Source organism: Aspergillus pseudotamarii (assembly GCF_009193445.1).
Source record: "Aspergillus pseudotamarii strain CBS 117625 unplaced genomic scaffold BDV38scaffold_97, whole genome shotgun sequence".
Lineage (NCBI taxonomy): Eukaryota > Fungi > Ascomycota > Eurotiomycetes > Eurotiales > Aspergillaceae > Aspergillus > Aspergillus pseudotamarii.
The window spans coordinates 50,141-66,634 of NW_022475111.1; the positions used below are offsets into that span (position 1 = coordinate 50,141).

Below are 16,494 nucleotides of genomic sequence, written 5' to 3' on the forward strand. Positions count from 1 at the left end.
TATCCTCACTATTTATAGTTGTTGAGATATTCGAGTGTCAAAAAGGACCTATTTGTATGGAGTACCAGAGCTGGCCGCTGGCTTGCAGTGGCCGCTCGTTTACAGGTTACGTTAGTTAACTAGTTAGTTACAGCTTCCTTCTCCACTGAAACATGGTCTTTCCACTACTAGCAGAACAGCGCAGTACGTATGTATTGGAATAATTAAACCAGACTCAGGCTCAGACTTGTGGCTGCTGTTTTGAATGGCAAATAACGGTAGAGTTCAGTCTTAACCATACTCTATAGCTTGCAAAGCGAGAGTGCACGCCCCTATACGACTGATGAGATCTAAGACCTGCAATCATGCTAGGCCTTGGAGCGTATGAAAGCAGCAGCGAGGATGAGGTTGAGAAGAGCCCCTCCGCAACGAAGGTGATATACACAAGCTCAATTTGTACGTATATTGAGGCTAAGCGGTTCAGTTCGTAAATAAGGGGCAGCCAGTTGAACTTTCGAAATCAGCATATGCGGGTATGTTCACATTCATTCTTTCTGTTGCTCACGTCTAATCGTACATCACTTCTAGTGCCTGATAAGTGCCCAATTTTGCCAGGGACGACTACCAGCCGAGAAACCAGAGGTCCTATTCTTGGGCCATCACATAAAGAAGCACATCCAGAACCGCCCTCCAGCGAGCGATCCCGCTTGTCCACTTCCCATACACTGATTCATGACTTAACATTGCCACCGGTTCCGAATTTAGATATACCTCTCTCACCTCCTGGCTCACCCGATGCCAACGCGAATGCAAAATTCGCCCATTTCCTATCGTTGAAGAAACAAGAGGTTCATTTCAATGAGAAGTTAGCTCTCTCCACATCATTAAAGAACCCCAGCTTACTCAAAAAATTGACGGAGCATGCGGGAATTGATGGCCAGATGCAATATTCCACCTCCTTGCCGTCTGAAGTATGGGACATGTCGGGTCTACCAAGATGGGGTTTCAAAGAAGAACTATCGAAGTCTCAGAAGGAGTTTCACCAGAAAACCGAAGAGCAGTGGAGTGCAGGCCAGAGAGATACAATTGACTTTGTTGCCGCCGCAACTGCTGATTCTACTGGTGCGCGGTCAATCTCCAATTCACGAACAAGACCATGTTAACTCTTCGTTAGCATGATCAGACCCTGCTAATTTGGGAACTCTTCTTAAGGGGTGTTGCGCCCGGTGCCCAAACGGACAATAGTTGACGGCAGAGAAAAGAATATCACATTACTGATATAAAAGTGCGATGCAAAAAAGGAGCACCAGGACTTTCTTCGTACTCTATTCTAATCCATGACTCGAAAGGCAATTGTATATATACGATATTTGTATAGCTCAACAAAGGAGCAACAGTACCAGCTCTGGCCTATAATCTTTTCATTGCTACATTCGAAGAATAATATTGTAGAATTATTTTTTAACTAGAGTGCTTGTTGTAAATGATGTGATAATAGAGATACAGAAAAACTTGTGTATAGTAGGTAGTGATGTACTGGTAAGTTGGAGAGACTCGCTAAACGCGCGTGGACACTACAAGTTCCGATAAGCGCGCCGCGAGTGGGCGTTGCTAACGTAACAACGAGCTCCGTCAGCTCTACTGCCTAGCTTCAACCGAGTGCGTATTACCCAGTTTACCAACTCAACTCTTAAAGTCGCCAAATCGAATCTAACTAAGCCCTTTACTCTGACTCGCCTTTTCAATATCGCTAGCCGTTCAATATATCATAATATTCCACCTTTCACCATGAACCATTATCCTGAAGTCTGGGGTCGGGTAAGTGCTCTATTACACGAATGCTCCAACGTCTCTAACCATCTACCTCAAGCCTAGGGATGATATCTACGGGTCTTACAACTCCTCATACCTTCAGACCACTGGCCCAAAAACCCACACTCAGTCTCCTGCTGTGACTGGGACGTCGGTAATAGCGGTCAAGTTCAACGGTGGCGTGGCGATCGCTGCTGATAACTTGGGTATGGTCGCAGGCCTTTAATGTTACGTGGGAAGCTCCTAGTGAAAATATTGACTCTTCCAGCATCGTACGGGTCTCTCGCTCGGTTCACCGATGTTAAACGCCTGCGTGTATTCGGCGACTCTGCTGTGGTCGGCTTCAGTGGCGATGTATCAGACATGCAATACATCGATCGTCTTCTGGAATCTATCGACATCCGAGAAAATTATTCGACACACGGTAATATGCTGAACGCAAAAAACCTCCATACGTACCTTTCCAAGGTCCTCTATAAACGTCGCTCCGAATTCAATCCCCTCTGGAATCACATTCTCGTTGCGGGATTTGATGAATACAAGAAGCCCTTCCTCAGCTCAGCCGACCTTCTCGGTACTACATATTCAGCACCACATCTCGCAACTGGGTTTGGTGCGCATCTTGCTATCCCCATCCTGCGTCGGCTGTTCCCTGAAGAGAAGCCACTCGAGGAAATCAGTAAGGATGAGGCAGAAGCGGCTTTGAGGGAATGCCTTAAGGTTCTGTGGTACCGCGATGCGCGGAGTCTGGATAAATATTCAATTGCAGTGATCACAGCGGAGGGAGTTGAGGTCAAGGAAGACCAAGTGATCGAGGCCCAGAGCTGGGCGTTTGCTGAGTCTATCAAGGGGTATGGAGCTCAGGTTAACTAGGTATAGCTTTGGACATCGGCAAGAATTTTACTAGCAAAGCATTACAGTTTCATGACTAAACAAAACCCTAATCGGCAGAGAGAATTCATGATTACTATGTTTCCATAGCAGAAAAGGCAAAGCTCTCGTAGTACCTGTTAAATATTTATTCAACCCCATACTATCTCTTTCATAGCTTGGATGATGGCTTTTCAAAGGCGACTCGGTTAACGCATGAACCCACATCTTCCAATGAGACCTCTACCTGATCGCCATTTGTAAGCCAAGCTGCAGGTTTCCGGCCCATCCCAACACCCTGTGGCCTATGAAGGGACATGTAAGTAATTTGTTCTTGGGGGGAGGAAAGGGAATACAACTCACGTTCCCGTGAAGATTAGGTCACCAGGTAGCAGAGTGGTGCCTTGAGAGAGAAATGATACCGTCTGGGCGACCCCGAATATCATATCTTTGGTTGATGATGACTGGACTGTTTGACCGTTGACTTTAGTTGAGATATTCAAGGCGTTGGGATCGCGGATCAGCTTTGTAGAGACGATGCCTGGTCCAAAAGGTGCCCAACCATCGAAGCCTTTGCCCAAACCCCATTGTCCTCCGCCGCGTTTGAGTTGCCACTCACGATGGGAAATATCGTTTCCGACAGCATACCCGAGTACATAATCCAAAGCTTGCTTCTCCGGAATATCCTTGGCTTCCTTGCCAATGACGACAACTAACTCGCATTCATAGTCCAGGCCCTCCCCGTCTTGCGCCATAGAACATACGGGGATATCATCATGAGGACCAGTAATGGCTGTGATGGGCTTGTAGAAGAGGACCGGATATTTAGGGATGGGGAGGTTGGATTCTCGCGCATGTTTCTCATAGTTCAATCCCAAACAACGCACCGTTACAATGTCCTCCCTCGCCAGTGGTGCGAGGAGCTTTTTAACATCAGCGACTTGGTCTGTGACTTGGTGCTGGCCAAAAATGTCCCCTTGAATCACCTGTGCCCTAGTCACCTTTCCAATGTCACTGGTACCAGTGGGCATGATGGCATCGCCATAGTAAATGTGACCATCTGTAGCTAGAAAGCGAATGAGACGCTACATGGCAGAGGGGAGAAGTAGTCAGCCTACGTGACGGGAATGAAGACGAAATAGATATTGACATCAGATGATATGGTAGAATAACCAGGGCTAATGGCTATTTCTTCGTGCCAGTTACATGAGGCATGTATGGTATATGGCCGACAACCCCAGATATTATAATATTTGGGTATGGGTAGGGGTATGGGTATGGACGGAATAGATTAGATATACTTACAGAGAAGCTAGTCATTTTCATATCGGTGTACCTCTAAATCACATTAAGAAGGATGGGAAATAGCAGGAGGATCGATCCTACTACTTGTATAGTCCCGACATCAGGTCTTTCATGTTCTTCTGATTTAAATCGTACTCCGTGCGTATTTACCTTACGGGCTATCTATCTCTCGGCCGGGATAAGGAGATATCCGCTCGCTTCCCTCCCAGATTGGCGGGGACCGGAGATTGGCGCTAGCACAGTTGCGACTTACCCGTGATTTTCCCTTGTCCAACGCCGAAACATCCGCCCAATGATGCACTGAGCAAATTACACATCGCCCTTTCGTGACATCGTGTGAAAATAGTCATGGCCCGATTGTCAGGTCTCCAAAGGGAGGTCTTGTCTCTCTATCGAAAATGCTTGCGAGAAATTCGAAAGAAGCCCTTAGTAAGCAGCAGACCTCTCTGAATTATCATTTGAATAAACATACATCTAGACTAATACAGTGTCCTATCCCGGCTTAGGAGACGAGAAGTAATTTTAAGACTTACGCTAGGTATGTCCCTGCTTAAATGGCAATGGTGTTCTGACCCGCTGAACGTTACGTGGAGGATTTGTTCATGACTTGACACAGGATGGAATTTCAAAAATATATGTCCGTCAACAAAAAGGATTTCAATGCCATTGAGTATCTACTGCGCAAAGGGCATAGGCAGCTTGAGATGTATTCTGCCCCTGGAATTCGCAATATCCGGTAGCTTCCATTGGATGATCAGGCACTATCTGCAGTCATAGGATTGGTCCGGAGCGGAGGAGGGGGGTGAAGGATATTGTAATAGCTTTGTATGTACAATTGCAGTGTTTAGTAATCTATTGTATATCTAACTAACTATGAAAAGACCCTGTTTCCTGAGGTAACTATGTCATGTGATCTATCTTTAACCGGCACTGAAGCTTCGGGCAACTTCTAGTACATACTAGTACATACCTGTACTCAGCTGATAAGGAGTTCTTTATCTTATCAATCGCTATCACTTGGCGAAGGCTCCAGAGCCATCTGGGGATCTTCATGGAATATACTCGTCTCTCCCAGCGCATTCGGTTGCCTTATACGTACAAACAAATAGTATATGGTAGCTCCTTCTAGAATACAATATTATAGATATAAGAATGGGTAGCTAAATTGTATCATTCACCCATCGTCACTCAAATTCCACGAAATACATCAATATCTACTATCATTGATTTGACGCTACTAAGTCTCTCCAAATCACTTCTGATACACCACCAAGCCCTCAATTATTACGCGAGTCATTTCAGAACATGGCTTTTCTCCCCAATTTCTCCAGCGATTTTGCTCCTTTGTTTGATTTACTTGATGACTATAATGTCCGTCAAGCATGCCGCCCAAAGCCAAGGACTACACCTGTTCGCTCCTTCACACCTCGATTTGATGTCTATGAACTAAACAACAACTACCATCTTAATGGAGAGCTGCCTGGTGTTAACCAAGCCAGTATTGACATTGAGTTCATCGATCCTCATACATTGGTTATTAAGGGCCGCGTGGAGCGCAGGTACAGGGACAGCGCATCCAATACCAACGATCAGGCCGAAGTTCCCAATGATGCTTCTTCTGTCAAGTCACTCCAACCAACAGTTGAAGATGAAGATGAAGGGGCAAATGACGCAGCGTCTGCTGGTTCATCGACCAAATCTTCAGAGCAGGTAGACGTTCAGGAGCAGACCAAACCACGCTACAAATATTGGATTACCGAGCGCCCAATTGGCGAATTCCATCGAGCCTTTACCTTTCCGACGAGAATAGACCAAGATACAGTCAAGGCTACTCTGAAAGATGGGATCCTCTCAGTTATTGTCCCAAAGGAACCTGCTCCTACCCTGAAGAAAATTCGTGTTGAGTAAACTGCCAACTGTTGGACCCCTACGGTACCGGCGATGGGCCTCATGCGATTTAACACCGGACTCTCTAATATAACTCAGTTATAAACTTGGAAAATGTCTAGTTATACGAGGCTTTGAAGTTGGTTGACTAAGTATATATGTTGAATTGACATTCTACGGCTGGTTTGAGCATTAACGGGTTTTGCGGGTGATTTAATTTTGTATTTGAGTTTCTGTGGTTGTATGACTTGTATCATAAACAACTTTATGACGGTTTAATGAAGAATTGACCTATTTTCATCCTGGTGTTATGGTTTATCTTGTGATTATGACTAGGTCAGTAACTGATCTAAGAAACACCAAATAGTTCGACGGTATGCCATTAGTGTAACCCCCCCTTGCGTCTTGCAAAGGATCTGGGCCGATGTGCATAAATGTATACATACTCAGATCACTGTATGCAGTGGTATCATTACTGTCATATGGGTATCCATACGGTTTGGGGTATAATTCCAAAGGTTGGACATCAACGTGGCGTAGCCCGAGAAGCTGTGAGCTGCAAGAAGCAAAATGTGATGTATAGTATGATAAGAGTATATGACCACGTGTACACTGCCTGAAAGTAACCATACTGTATTATCTATCTGATTATACTGATTTTCTTTTTCATTCATCGTCTTGGAATATAGATGGAATAGCTAAGCGTAAGGTTTCGCCTCAGATGGTGGCGCGGTTGTTGATCGCTTTGAGCCTGCTCATTGATGAGACACCACCGGGCAGAATTGGAAACCCCAAGCGATGTCGTCTGTTGGATAGATCCATTTCCGCTTAAACTGCATGTTACCAGGCGGTCGGGTCCTTAGGTTGGGTACTGCATCTTTCTTCTCGATCTACCCCACTTTATATGTGAATTGTCGACCGCTACCTTCGGAATGTCCTACTCATGCAGTGCACCACTATAGTATTCAACTGCTAAACATTGCTTCACCGCTATGTTGCCCCGTGTCTCTTATTTCGAAGCTCACACTTATGGGCCCCCTTCGCATCGTGAAATGGTATCTACAGAGAGAATGCGAGAGAGGGATATACGAAAGAAAGAAAAGAACGCCAAGTTAAAAAACAAAAAGCTTTTGGTGAATATGGGCCGCACAGTTCATGTGTCTTTCTCTCCATATTAGAAATTAGGGAAAGGGCAGCAAAGAGAAGGGGACAAAAAAAAATAAAAAACTAAAATTGATGGGGTATGAGTTGCTTGACTGCCCATTGAAAACAGTAGTAAGATGGAAGATTGGAACAATAGCGCTTTAGTAACAAAAGTCATCGACACGGGTATATCCAAAAGCAAGCCAAAAACCTCACGCAGTGAGACTTTTGACAATATATTAACGCCACACAAACACAATCCCTTTCCCCAAATGAAAAATAAAGAACAAAGGGATGAACGATAGATTAAAGGTGATTCTACCGCGTACAGATCAGGTTGGTTTTGCTGTTTTGCTGACATGCGCCAGATGCGGAGTTTTCTTGACGATACCAACCCCCCCCCAAGGATTTGACCGACGTGGGTTGAACTGGTAAGACTAGTCGCTGTTACGACCAGCGTCAGCTGTCCTTTGGTTCGAATTCTCTAAACCTGCGTCGCGGCCATAGCTGAGTCTTGCATTATGGGTTGCGAAACTTTCATAGAGCTGTTCGTCGGATATGGTATCGTTGGCTGTTAGAATTGTGGCTGGTATGCGTTTGAAGGAAGTGAGGCTCCACTAGAGGAAGATTCCAAGTGGCGTAGCTAAGTGCAGTACCGGGAAAGGGACACCGTGTGACCAGAGCGTTGTGGCGAAGCAGTGGACAAGCTTCTTGGGCGACTGCTGGTCGATATCTGTGGTGTCTCATGGCACATTGTTGCCATGTTTGTTGACCAACCATGGGAGACCCCTATAGGGCTCATTCTAGGTCTTTGAAGACTTAGGTGGCGGTAGATAGGAAGCTGCTGGCTCATCCCCGAGTGATTTTCTACATTGCACAACTCAGTGCCTCCGAGTGTAAACCTGCGATATCCTGAAGGCTGTTGTATTGATTCTTGAGAATCAAGAGAAGCCCTAGTGCGATTGTCTTGTAGAGAGCGAACTGATGCAGCTGAGCTGTACCCACTATCTACTTTTCTGTGCGAATGCGAAACCCTTCTCGGGTGGGGAACTTCTTGACAAGTCTCCCTCATGAAGTCTAAGGGGGTTTCCTCGTCAGATACATATATAGCTTCGTCTTCCACTTCCTTAGCATAGAATCCATGGGATGTTGCGATAACCGGCGATTGCTCAAAAGAGAATGGACTTGTCGGGAAATCTTCGTATCGCATAATGTCGGGAGATGATGGGATCTGTACGATAGACATAGGCGGCGTATTTATAAGGAAACTCGGCACATTCCCGTTGTTCGCTAATACCCCGTTGGGGCTATCGGCACCGGTGTACTCCGAGACTGGGACCGCAGGGCCCCGAATTTCTTCAGGTCCGATTTGATAGTCATCCATGTCCGGGGAACTTGATGTAGCAATCACAGATGGATTATCTTGAGTCAAATGATCTCTGCTCCAACGTAGCTCTGCTGTATGTATGGCGCTGCTGTCCTGAGTCGGACTGTTTGGCCTGAGTCGGCTTCGGTCGCTGGGACAGGGGGAAGCTGAGCCGTTCACTACCCTTAAAGATCCCAGCTTAAGGGCTCCCAAATGGGTGTACCCGAAGTCACCAGGCGTTGGCGGGCGAACCTCAGCAAGCGAATTAGTGTGTTGCAACACAGTATCCTCGCAATCTATCAGTGGCCACTGGAATAGCTGAGGCGGCTCGTCTGTACAGCGGAGCGGGAACCCTAGCTCTTGTCCAATTGGTGACGGGCATCGACGAGCCGCACCTCTTACTGGTCGTCTCGTGGCGATCCCAGGACGCGTAAGTAAAGAGCGCCGACGGATCAAGGAGAAGCCCGGGCTATCTATCATGAAATGGGTGTTCGAAGACGCGGCTTCTTCAAGGCTGCTTTGGTGTATGGCGCTTCTTGTATCCTGTGCAGGTGAATTGACTGAATAGGACCTCCTTGGCGGCCCTGGCTGAACCGACGGAGATCGAGGCTCACTGTGTAGGGTAACTGGCTGCCTCGATGGCTGAACAGAAGCTCGCCTGCACAAAGGTCCCGTTACACCTGAGTGGGAGGTGTCTAGGCGGAGGCGAACATGACTTGGCTCTCCGGATAGGGGCTGGCGCTTTCCAGACCCACTGACACCTGTCCATGGCGCCTCAGACTGCAGTGAAACCGCGGGGATTGACTGCGACCTTCGGTCATTAGATTCCAGGCCAGGCGAACCGATAGTAACGGAAGTAACAGTCGATGAGTCTTGCCAGGGAGCACGATTGGGTGCCACAGGAGAACCGGCGCTAGAAGTTTGACGGGGTGAACGGAAGCTTGCTGAACGGGAGGTGAAAGTCGATGGTGGCTTTGACAACCGGTTTGAACGGCGCTGTTTGTTTCCACTTTGTATAGAGAGGAAACTTCCCATGACTTGGGGGCAACAACAAAACACAATAGAGGTTGAGACTCCTGATGCTGCCAAATCAAATCAGATATGAATAATCAGATATGAATATGTGTCTTAGAGAAGACACAAGCACGACATGTGCAGCCACACGGATGTCAATAGTTTGTGAAAAGCATCTAGGAGTGTTTCTTCTGTCTGAGGATTCCCAATGATGGGGTCAATCTCCTTTCAATGTTGTAGTTTCTGACGTTGACGGCTCGCTACTGTCTGCACATGCCACTGCTTACAGATCTCGGTTGATGTTGACGGTTTGTTGCAGATGAACAAGCTTCGAAAAAAATGCAAAGGTTTGCAGATTCTTTCTCTGAAGCTTGGTAGCCTGGAGAAGTGACCTGTTGCGGAGATGAAAAGGTACAAGGTTGGAGAAAGTGTCGTAGGAGTCTGGGACGATAATTGAAGAAAGACTTGTGGTTATATCTGACGACCAAGGAAGGCATGCAAAAAGAAATGGCCGGGATAAAGAAGCGATGATATTGATGGACGAAGAGGCTATACAGCACTATAAAAAGCAAACACAGCTTATCCTTGAAACAAGATGAAAGGTACCCGAAGAAGAAAAGCGAGAAGCCAACAAAGAAGCGGAATACGAGCAGGGTCAAATTGGAGACAAGTAAGGGAAAAATAAGATACATAACGAAGTGGAGAGAGATAGTATTGCCATGGTTGAGCATGCAAGAAACACTTAAAAATGACGAATGCGTTACCCACTGGCGCTACAGCTCCTCCCGTGGGGAACGGAATTGGGAACGAGATGACGGATCATCGCGGTCGGAGGGCGACGAAGGTTGAGATGCGAGCCAGGTTGACAAGGCCATTGTACAAACACAATCCCGGTGGGTATACCCCGTAAACAGTAATTTGGGGGGGGGGGGGGGGGGGAGGTTAACACCACAACAAAGAAAAAAGGGGGGGGGGGGGGGGGGGGGGGGGGGGAAAGAACACGACACCATGAACGAACACGGACAGGCCGAATGTTACAGAAGCCGGAAATACAGCTAGAAGCGCCTGAGAGGAAAAGCGGAAAATCATTGATCGAATGATGAACCGCTTGAGGTCATGGACGTCCTGCTTAGTTAATTTAGCTAATCACCTACTTGGTAAATAGTGGGAATTGGTTTGCTTAGTACCTCAGCTAGTACAGAGTAGTTGGGAGCGTGGCTATGAATCTTGGCCGTGCCGCAAACAGGAAGCCATCGGAAAAAGGGGAGGGAAAAAAAGGTTCAGCCACGATGATGGTCATTGCATACAAAGAAATAATGATCGTCGGAACAAATAGTAATTATCTCACTATTCACTAGAGTACTACCGATGACGATGGACTTCATTCTCTTTTTTGAGATTTATTATATGTAAACAAACACAAAAGGCAAAAAAAGTAAAAAGAAAAGAAAAGAAAAGAAAGAAAAAGACAAGGGAGGGGAGAGCGAGGAGAAAATCGATCAGTACGCAGTACAGTGATCAGGTACTGACTGTGTACCTACTCAGGCTGGGCTGGCTTACGTACTGTACAGTCATGATACTTCGATACATGTCTGATAGGGATTTCTATGAACTCAGCCACAAAACCCCCCACCCGCCATTATCAGGATCTATGATCTATTCATTAGGCTGGCGATCCTTACCGCTCTCTACATAGTAAAGTATTTCCCCCCCCCCTTTCCTTACTTTGTCTCTTAGCCGAATGTGGATTTAGTGTTCGGGTTCGCCGATCCGTATTGTGAACTCTAAGCTGGATCGATGGGTACATACTGCTGCCGCAAACAATCGTAAAAGATTGTTCTTAGCCCAAGAACGGCGTTGGGTCGAGACAACGCAAACCGGATCGGTGTGCATCTAGAGGAGTCAGCAGAGATCATGTCAATGCAAAAAGTGTCTGCCGCAGTTGTTCCCCGCCAGTCAGCGGAGGTAGAATTACACCGCGTCTTTACCAGTCGCATGGCATCATCTTCACTCTCGAGCCAGAGGGTTTTATCGGCCTTCCCTCTTCTCACATCAGAGGAATTCGAATGCGCCTGTCGCGCCTTCCTGGATCGCATTCATGTGTTGGGCAACTTAGATGGGGTGGGATGGTCATCGATCCGATTTGTACAACAGGTAGCAGCTGCCTTTTCCTTAGGGTTATTTCCAAAGTCCGTCCAATGACAATTGGTCTGATTATCGATGACTGTGTTTCAAAATTGAATGCGGGGTCTCTTCTTTCTCTTGCTTGCGCACCTACTCCTTTCTAACTAGTTCTTTTAGGCAAACGGTCCAGTTCTGAAGATATCGCGGAGCATTCACAATGCCAGTATTCCCTACTACGATGACACCCTGTCCGCACCCGTAGATATTGGAGAACCGCAAGTGGAGATTTGTGAAGATGACCCTGTCCGTGGAAAATCATTTGTGCCATTGTACATTCTTGGTATCATCTGACCAGTATCTTAACAGGAGGCCCTCATTCGCACATCCAACTCTAGCAACTGTTTACACATAGAACATGACGTTATTCTCTCCCCCACATACCAAGTTCCTGTTTTGTATTTCACGTTACGGCGGGACAGTCATCCCGGGCCGTTGGGGATAGATGAAGTCTACCAATATCTGGTACCAGACCAGTACAGAAGGGAACTTCAAGAGGTTGGTGTCATGGGTGGCATTAGTTTCGGAGTATGTGCAAATGATTCTTGGGACCTTTCAGTCCATTGTCGCTTATGATTCGTAGTACCATCCACAATCCGGAACTCCGGCGTTCTTCGTTCACCCATGCAATACCGCAGACGCTATGAAGAAAATCGCAGGCCAGCAGCGGGTTACGCCCGAGGCGTATCTCATTATATGGCTCGGTATGGTTGGTAATCGCCTGAGTCTCCCTCTGCCACATGAAATCTTTGCAACGGAGGGTGTGCAAAGCCCCCAAGGTCTAGGTTAAATTATTTTGAAGCAGGCACAGCCTGGCGAGGGTTCTCTGTTCCTCCCAACTCTTTCCCGGCCAGTTTGCGTCAGAAAAGCTTAGTCTTCGTCCGACGAATCTTCCATGGGCACATCACTTTCCTCGTCCATTGGGGCTTCTCCTTCATCACTTTCCTCCTCACGGGGCCGTTTGACTCCCTGAGAAGCAGCCTCCCCATTCGCTTCCCCAGTGGGTCTTGAGGGCAATGCGGTTGAACCAGGAGGCCCGCTGAAGATGGACTTTTGAAGATCTGTTGAGGCGCCTCCAGATGATGTAGCAACAGTGGTCGGCACATTGTAGGCCCCACGGAGTCTAGCAATCACATCCGATGTACCTTTAGCATAGACAATTTTCTAGATTCCAAATGAGTGAGCATGGCATGGTACAATATGAAGTGGAACGTACCATCTGTTTCCCAAAAAATTCAAACCCCTGAAGAGCGCGCATTGCTTGAGTACTCGCCTGGACGTCTTTGAATACGATATGGGCTTGGCCGCGCATCTTTTTTGTTTTCATAGCCACGACATCTAAAACCGTACCGTAGGTGGAGAAAAGCATATAGAGCGAGAGACGTAGGTCATATTTGGGAAGCTTATCTGGAAGATTGGCACAATAGAGGCTGGAGGATTGTCAGAAGCTCTGGTGTTGAATCTGGGAAGGAGGTTTCACTGACGTTTGGTTTGGAAGGCTACTGGCTGAAGCGGGTTTGCCCGAAGGATTGATGCGCGTAGGAGCTACTTTCGATGCCATTTCTTACCATTTATAAGCTTTGCAATTTCTTAATATGAGGCGAGGTAGTGGAGAAAACCAGGCAGAGGAGGATGTTATTAGGAGCTAGGATGAAAAATAAGGGCGGTGGTACTGTTGCTGGTACGGAGTATCTAGCGTGCTATTGGACCAGGCCGGGAGAAGATCATGTGATATGTTATATAATCACTCGCCCGCGTCATTGATGGTTCGTCGGGTTAACGCCCCTCGGACAAGATAACCTAACTGTGTCAACAACTTCAGAAGAAATCGGAATTCACAATTGACCGACAGTAGAGAGCTCCTCCTGTCGTCTGGACTACAATGACCGCCCCTGAAATTCACCACCTCTTCCACAATCCCATTGCTGATCACTCATTTTCCCCTGATAAGTCAACACTTGCAGTTGCTCGGGACAGCAATGTGGAGCTTTACCAGAAAGCAGGTAACAAGTTCTCATTGACCGATGAACTTAAAGGCCATGAGAAGATTGTGACGGGCGTTGATATCGCTCCTAACAGTGGTCGGATTGTTACCTGTTCCCAGGGTATTTGCTTCCATTCCCTTACTCTCCAGTTCCACCTCCTGACCCATCACGAAACATAGATCGCAATGCATATGTTTGGGAGCGAACCCCTGCTGGCTGGAAACCGACTTTGGTCCTGCTTCGGATCAACAGAGCTGCAACCTTTGTGAGGTGGTCTCCATCTGAACAAAAGTTTGCCGTTGGCTCAGGTGCCCGTGTGATCGCAGTTTGCTATTTTGAGGAAGAAAACGACTGGTGGATCTCGAAACACCTGAAGAAGCCTATACGCAGTACCATCACCACACTTGCTTGGCATCCGAACTCTGTCCTTCTGGCTGCAGGCTCGACCGATTCCCACGCGAGAGTCCTTTCCAGTTACATCAAGGGTGTTGATACCCGCCCCGAGCCGAGCGCCTGGGGAGAACGTCTTCCATTTAACACTATATGCGGGGAGTTTCTGAATGACTCGGCAGGATGGATTCAAGGAGTATCCTTTTCTCCAAGTGGAAACGCGCTTGCATTCACTGGGCATGATAGTAGCGTCACTGTTGTGTACCCAAGTGCGCCGGACCAACCTCCCCGGGCTATGTTGAACATTACCACCCGGTTCTTACCGTTCAACAGCTTGATATGGAATGGGGAGAATGAGATCATCGCTGCTGGCCATGTGAGTTTACTCGATATACTAGCGAAAGCTCTGTTATACTTACTCTAGCAGGATTGCGAGCCGTACCGCTTTCATGGGGACGAGAACGGATGGCAGCTTGCAGGAACTATCGAAGAAAAGTCCGGTTCTGGTGTCGGTGCTGTTCGCGAGGAGTCTGCTCTCAATATGTTCCGTCAAATGGATCTCAAGGGACAGACCCAGGCTGATACTCAACTCAAGACGGTCCACCAGAATACTATCAATACAGTTCGCGTATATGAGGAGGCAAACGGAATTGTCAGTAAATTCAGTAGTAAGTTTTGGGACCGTCTACATACGTTGACTTATAAGCCAGTTAGTCTTGAAACTAATTTTTCCAACAGCGAGTGGTGTTGATGGCCGTGTGGTTGTTTGGGCCATATAGCTTAAACAAAATGAGTCTGGTACTCACTTATCACTCGACATATGACCAGTATCACAAGACGAGGTAGTCTCGATGTACATACACATGGGTAGCTAAGCAATACAAGTAGAGATAGAAAAGCCTTTCGATCCAGCTTGTAACCTTCAATCGTACAGTGATTACGGTACTACCTAGATGGTATATTAGATAGAACTGCTATCAAAATTACACGGATGTTGTATATATGTAATGGATGACACAGTGCGCCACTGGTCAATACGTGCGCAATACGGTGAAACTTCCATACAGCCTAGTCTCTGATAGGCGTAGTTTTCCCCAGATTCTGGACGTCTCTCTGACAATAGGTCACGAGCTGCGTTTCTCCAGGAATGGTGTACCCTTCCTGCGATCTCCTAACAAGCAACGGCAACAATTATGAAGACCAAAGACAGAGCTGCACGTTATGACGATCATGGTATTTGATGAAGTCCTTACAGTTACTTTTGTTGTCCTATCTATCCTACTATACGGAACGTGCTCAACTGCTAGTCGCATTTTCTCTAGAGCAAGCGGAGCTTCTACATACGGCCAGAGCGACAGAATAGACAGCACCGTCTCGCACGAAACTTTTGCCTCTTTAGAAGAACTCTCGCGCATTGTTGACATCTCGTACTGTGTCGGCAGTACAGGGGTACATAAACCGTTCCAGTGTTTGAGTCGGTGTAATGAATTTCCGGGCTTTGAATTGATCACTGTAAGTTTTATGGCCTCAACTCTCTTCTGACACCACGGTACAACTAATCATTAATACTGGCTAGACGTGGAGCACCGGCCCCCTCCTCTCAGACTCGTGCGGCTACATCGCGCTGTCCCATTTCCCACATGCAAAGCGCATAATTGTTGCTTTCCGTGGCACTTATTCAATCACAGACACTATAATCGACCTTTCAGCCTACCCGCAGGCGTATGTACCATATGACCCTAATGATCGGGACGACAAGGAGCTGCTACGGTGTCGTAATTGCACAGTTCACGCGGGATTCCTGACCTCGTGGCTGAACACTCGCCCGACTATCCTCGAACATGTTTCGGCAGCAAGGAAACAGTACCGCGACTACAAAGTGATACTCGTCGGTCATTCGCTTGGCGGAGCCGTTGCTGCGCTGGCTGGGCTTGAGATGCAAATGCGAGGCTGGGAGCCGCAGGTAACGACATTTGGAGAGCCTAAAATCGGAAACAAGGAGTTTGTCAAGTTTCTTAATGAGGTGTTCAAGCTCGAAACGGTGCTACCGTCAGGTGATGCCCAGAAGTGGCAATTCCGTCGGGTGACTCATGTGAATGACCCTGTGCCTCTCCTGCCACTAGAAGAATGGGGATATGAAATGCATGCAGGAGAAATTTTTATTTCAAAGGCTGTTCTCCCACCCTCCGAATCCGACGTGATATTTTGCGATGGTGATAGAGATGCACACTGCATCACTGGGGAGGAAAGTAACATGAGAGCCATGCTTCGCGAGATCAAGTTGAATGCGGCGAAACATATGTGGCGTTATAGCGTGACGGATCAGGTAGTTTCGACTGAGAGTGACATATCTCCACCGGCGATGGACTCTCGAAGCCACGCTGAAATGCAACAGATACCGCTTCGTCTACCGTGGAATCTTATTCCTTCTAGATACAGACTCTGGGAGCTATTCTTTGCTCACCGAGACTACTTCTGGCGGATAGGCCTCTGCGTTCCTGGCGGTGATCCAACGGGCAAGAAAGAAAACCATCACTAAACCTACCAGAGAATATGACCACG

At 47.2% G+C, this 16,494-nt stretch overlaps 9 protein-coding genes across 9 annotated transcripts; 5 read left to right on the top strand and 4 right to left on the bottom strand.

Annotated features, from left to right (window-relative positions):
• Positions 1-73: 73 nt before the first annotated feature.
• On the top strand, positions 74-1,465 carry BDV38DRAFT_263078 (HCNGP domain-containing protein). The gene is made up of 3 exons (XM_032056161.1): positions 74-413; positions 476-512; positions 568-1,465. Exons 1-3 carry the CDS (start codon positions 345-347, stop codon positions 1,140-1,142), a joined length of 681 nt encoding a protein of 226 aa, XP_031907924.1. The 5' UTR covers positions 74-344; the 3' UTR covers positions 1,143-1,465.
• pre4 (proteasome core particle subunit beta 7) lies at positions 1,437-2,842 on the top strand. The gene is made up of 3 exons (XM_032052908.1): positions 1,437-1,797; positions 1,850-1,997; positions 2,060-2,842. The coding sequence occupies exons 1-3, from the start codon at positions 1,768-1,770 to the stop codon at positions 2,662-2,664; spliced, it is 783 nt and encodes a 260-aa protein (XP_031907925.1). The 5' UTR covers positions 1,437-1,767; the 3' UTR covers positions 2,665-2,842.
• Positions 2,834-3,981, bottom strand: BDV38DRAFT_275604 (fumarylacetoacetate hydrolase family protein; the record flags this gene model as incomplete). Its single annotated transcript, XM_032058061.1, has 3 exons — positions 2,834-2,966; positions 3,025-3,746; positions 3,967-3,981. The coding sequence occupies 3 exons, from the start codon at positions 3,979-3,981 to the stop codon at positions 2,834-2,836; spliced, it is 870 nt and encodes a 289-aa protein (XP_031907926.1).
• Positions 3,982-5,092: 1,111 nt separating this feature from the next.
• BDV38DRAFT_228780 (Hsp20/alpha crystallin family protein) lies at positions 5,093-6,021 on the top strand. Its single transcript, XM_032052906.1, has one exon. It carries the CDS (start codon positions 5,272-5,274, stop codon positions 5,872-5,874), a length of 603 nt encoding a protein of 200 aa, XP_031907927.1. The 5' UTR covers positions 5,093-5,271; the 3' UTR covers positions 5,875-6,021.
• A 734-nt stretch (positions 6,022-6,755) lies between these two features.
• Positions 6,756-9,131, bottom strand: BDV38DRAFT_297445 (uncharacterized protein; the record flags this gene model as incomplete). The annotated part of the gene is made up of 4 exons (XM_032063122.1): positions 6,756-7,608; positions 7,653-7,785; positions 7,816-8,876; positions 9,118-9,131. 4 exons carry the CDS (start codon positions 9,129-9,131, stop codon positions 7,434-7,436), a joined length of 1,383 nt encoding a protein of 460 aa, XP_031907928.1. The 3' UTR covers positions 6,756-7,433.
• Positions 9,132-9,516: 385 nt separating this feature from the next.
• Positions 9,517-10,298, bottom strand: BDV38DRAFT_228799 (uncharacterized protein). The gene has a single exon (XM_032052907.1). The coding sequence runs from the start codon at positions 10,105-10,107 to the stop codon at positions 9,637-9,639; it is 471 nt and encodes a 156-aa protein (XP_031907929.1). The 5' UTR covers positions 10,108-10,298; the 3' UTR covers positions 9,517-9,636.
• A 992-nt stretch (positions 10,299-11,290) lies between these two features.
• On the top strand, positions 11,291-12,347 carry BDV38DRAFT_275607 (ATG3/ATG10 family protein; the record flags this gene model as incomplete). Its single annotated transcript, XM_032058062.1, has 4 exons — positions 11,291-11,530; positions 11,678-11,803; positions 11,867-12,085; positions 12,141-12,347. The coding sequence occupies 4 exons, from the start codon at positions 11,291-11,293 to the stop codon at positions 12,345-12,347; spliced, it is 792 nt and encodes a 263-aa protein (XP_031907930.1).
• Positions 12,348-12,427: 80 nt separating this feature from the next.
• On the bottom strand, positions 12,428-13,118 carry BDV38DRAFT_275608 (U2 snRNP complex subunit MSL1; the record flags this gene model as incomplete). Its single annotated transcript, XM_032058063.1, has 3 exons — positions 12,428-12,721; positions 12,774-12,987; positions 13,042-13,118. The coding sequence occupies 3 exons, from the start codon at positions 13,116-13,118 to the stop codon at positions 12,428-12,430; spliced, it is 585 nt and encodes a 194-aa protein (XP_031907931.1).
• Positions 13,119-13,439: 321 nt separating this feature from the next.
• BDV38DRAFT_275609 (Alpha/Beta hydrolase protein) lies at positions 13,440-16,471 on the top strand (the record flags this gene model as incomplete). Its single annotated transcript, XM_032058064.1, has 5 exons — positions 13,440-13,662; positions 13,722-14,308; positions 14,360-14,600; positions 15,188-15,444; positions 15,509-16,471. The coding sequence occupies 5 exons, from the start codon at positions 13,440-13,442 to the stop codon at positions 16,469-16,471; spliced, it is 2,271 nt and encodes a 756-aa protein (XP_031907932.1).
• Between the last annotated feature and the right edge of the window lie 23 nt (positions 16,472-16,494).

Bases quoted from the DNA above. Each gene is read 5' to 3' on its own strand.
- BDV38DRAFT_263078 (XM_032056161.1), top strand. From the start codon at position 345: ATGCTAGGCCTTGGAGCGTATGAAAGCAGCAGCGAGGATGAGGTTGAG. The intron at 414-475 runs GTGATATACACA...TTCGTAAATAAG, and splicing joins AGAGCCCCTCCGCAACGAAG to GGGCAGCCAGTTGAACTTTC. The intron at 513-567 runs GTATGTTCACAT...CATCACTTCTAG, and splicing joins TTCGAAATCAGCATATGCGG to TGCCTGATAAGTGCCCAATT.
- BDV38DRAFT_228799 (XM_032052907.1), bottom strand. From the start codon at position 10,107: ATGCTCAACCATGGCAATACTATCTCTCTCCACTTCGTTATGTATCTT.
- BDV38DRAFT_228780 (XM_032052906.1), top strand. From the start codon at position 5,272: ATGGCTTTTCTCCCCAATTTCTCCAGCGATTTTGCTCCTTTGTTTGAT.
- pre4 (XM_032052908.1), top strand. From the start codon at position 1,768: ATGAACCATTATCCTGAAGTCTGGGGTCGG. The intron at 1,798-1,849 runs GTAAGTGCTCTA...ATCTACCTCAAG, and splicing joins ATCCTGAAGTCTGGGGTCGG to CCTAGGGATGATATCTACGG. The intron at 1,998-2,059 runs GTATGGTCGCAG...TGACTCTTCCAG, and splicing joins GATCGCTGCTGATAACTTGG to CATCGTACGGGTCTCTCGCT.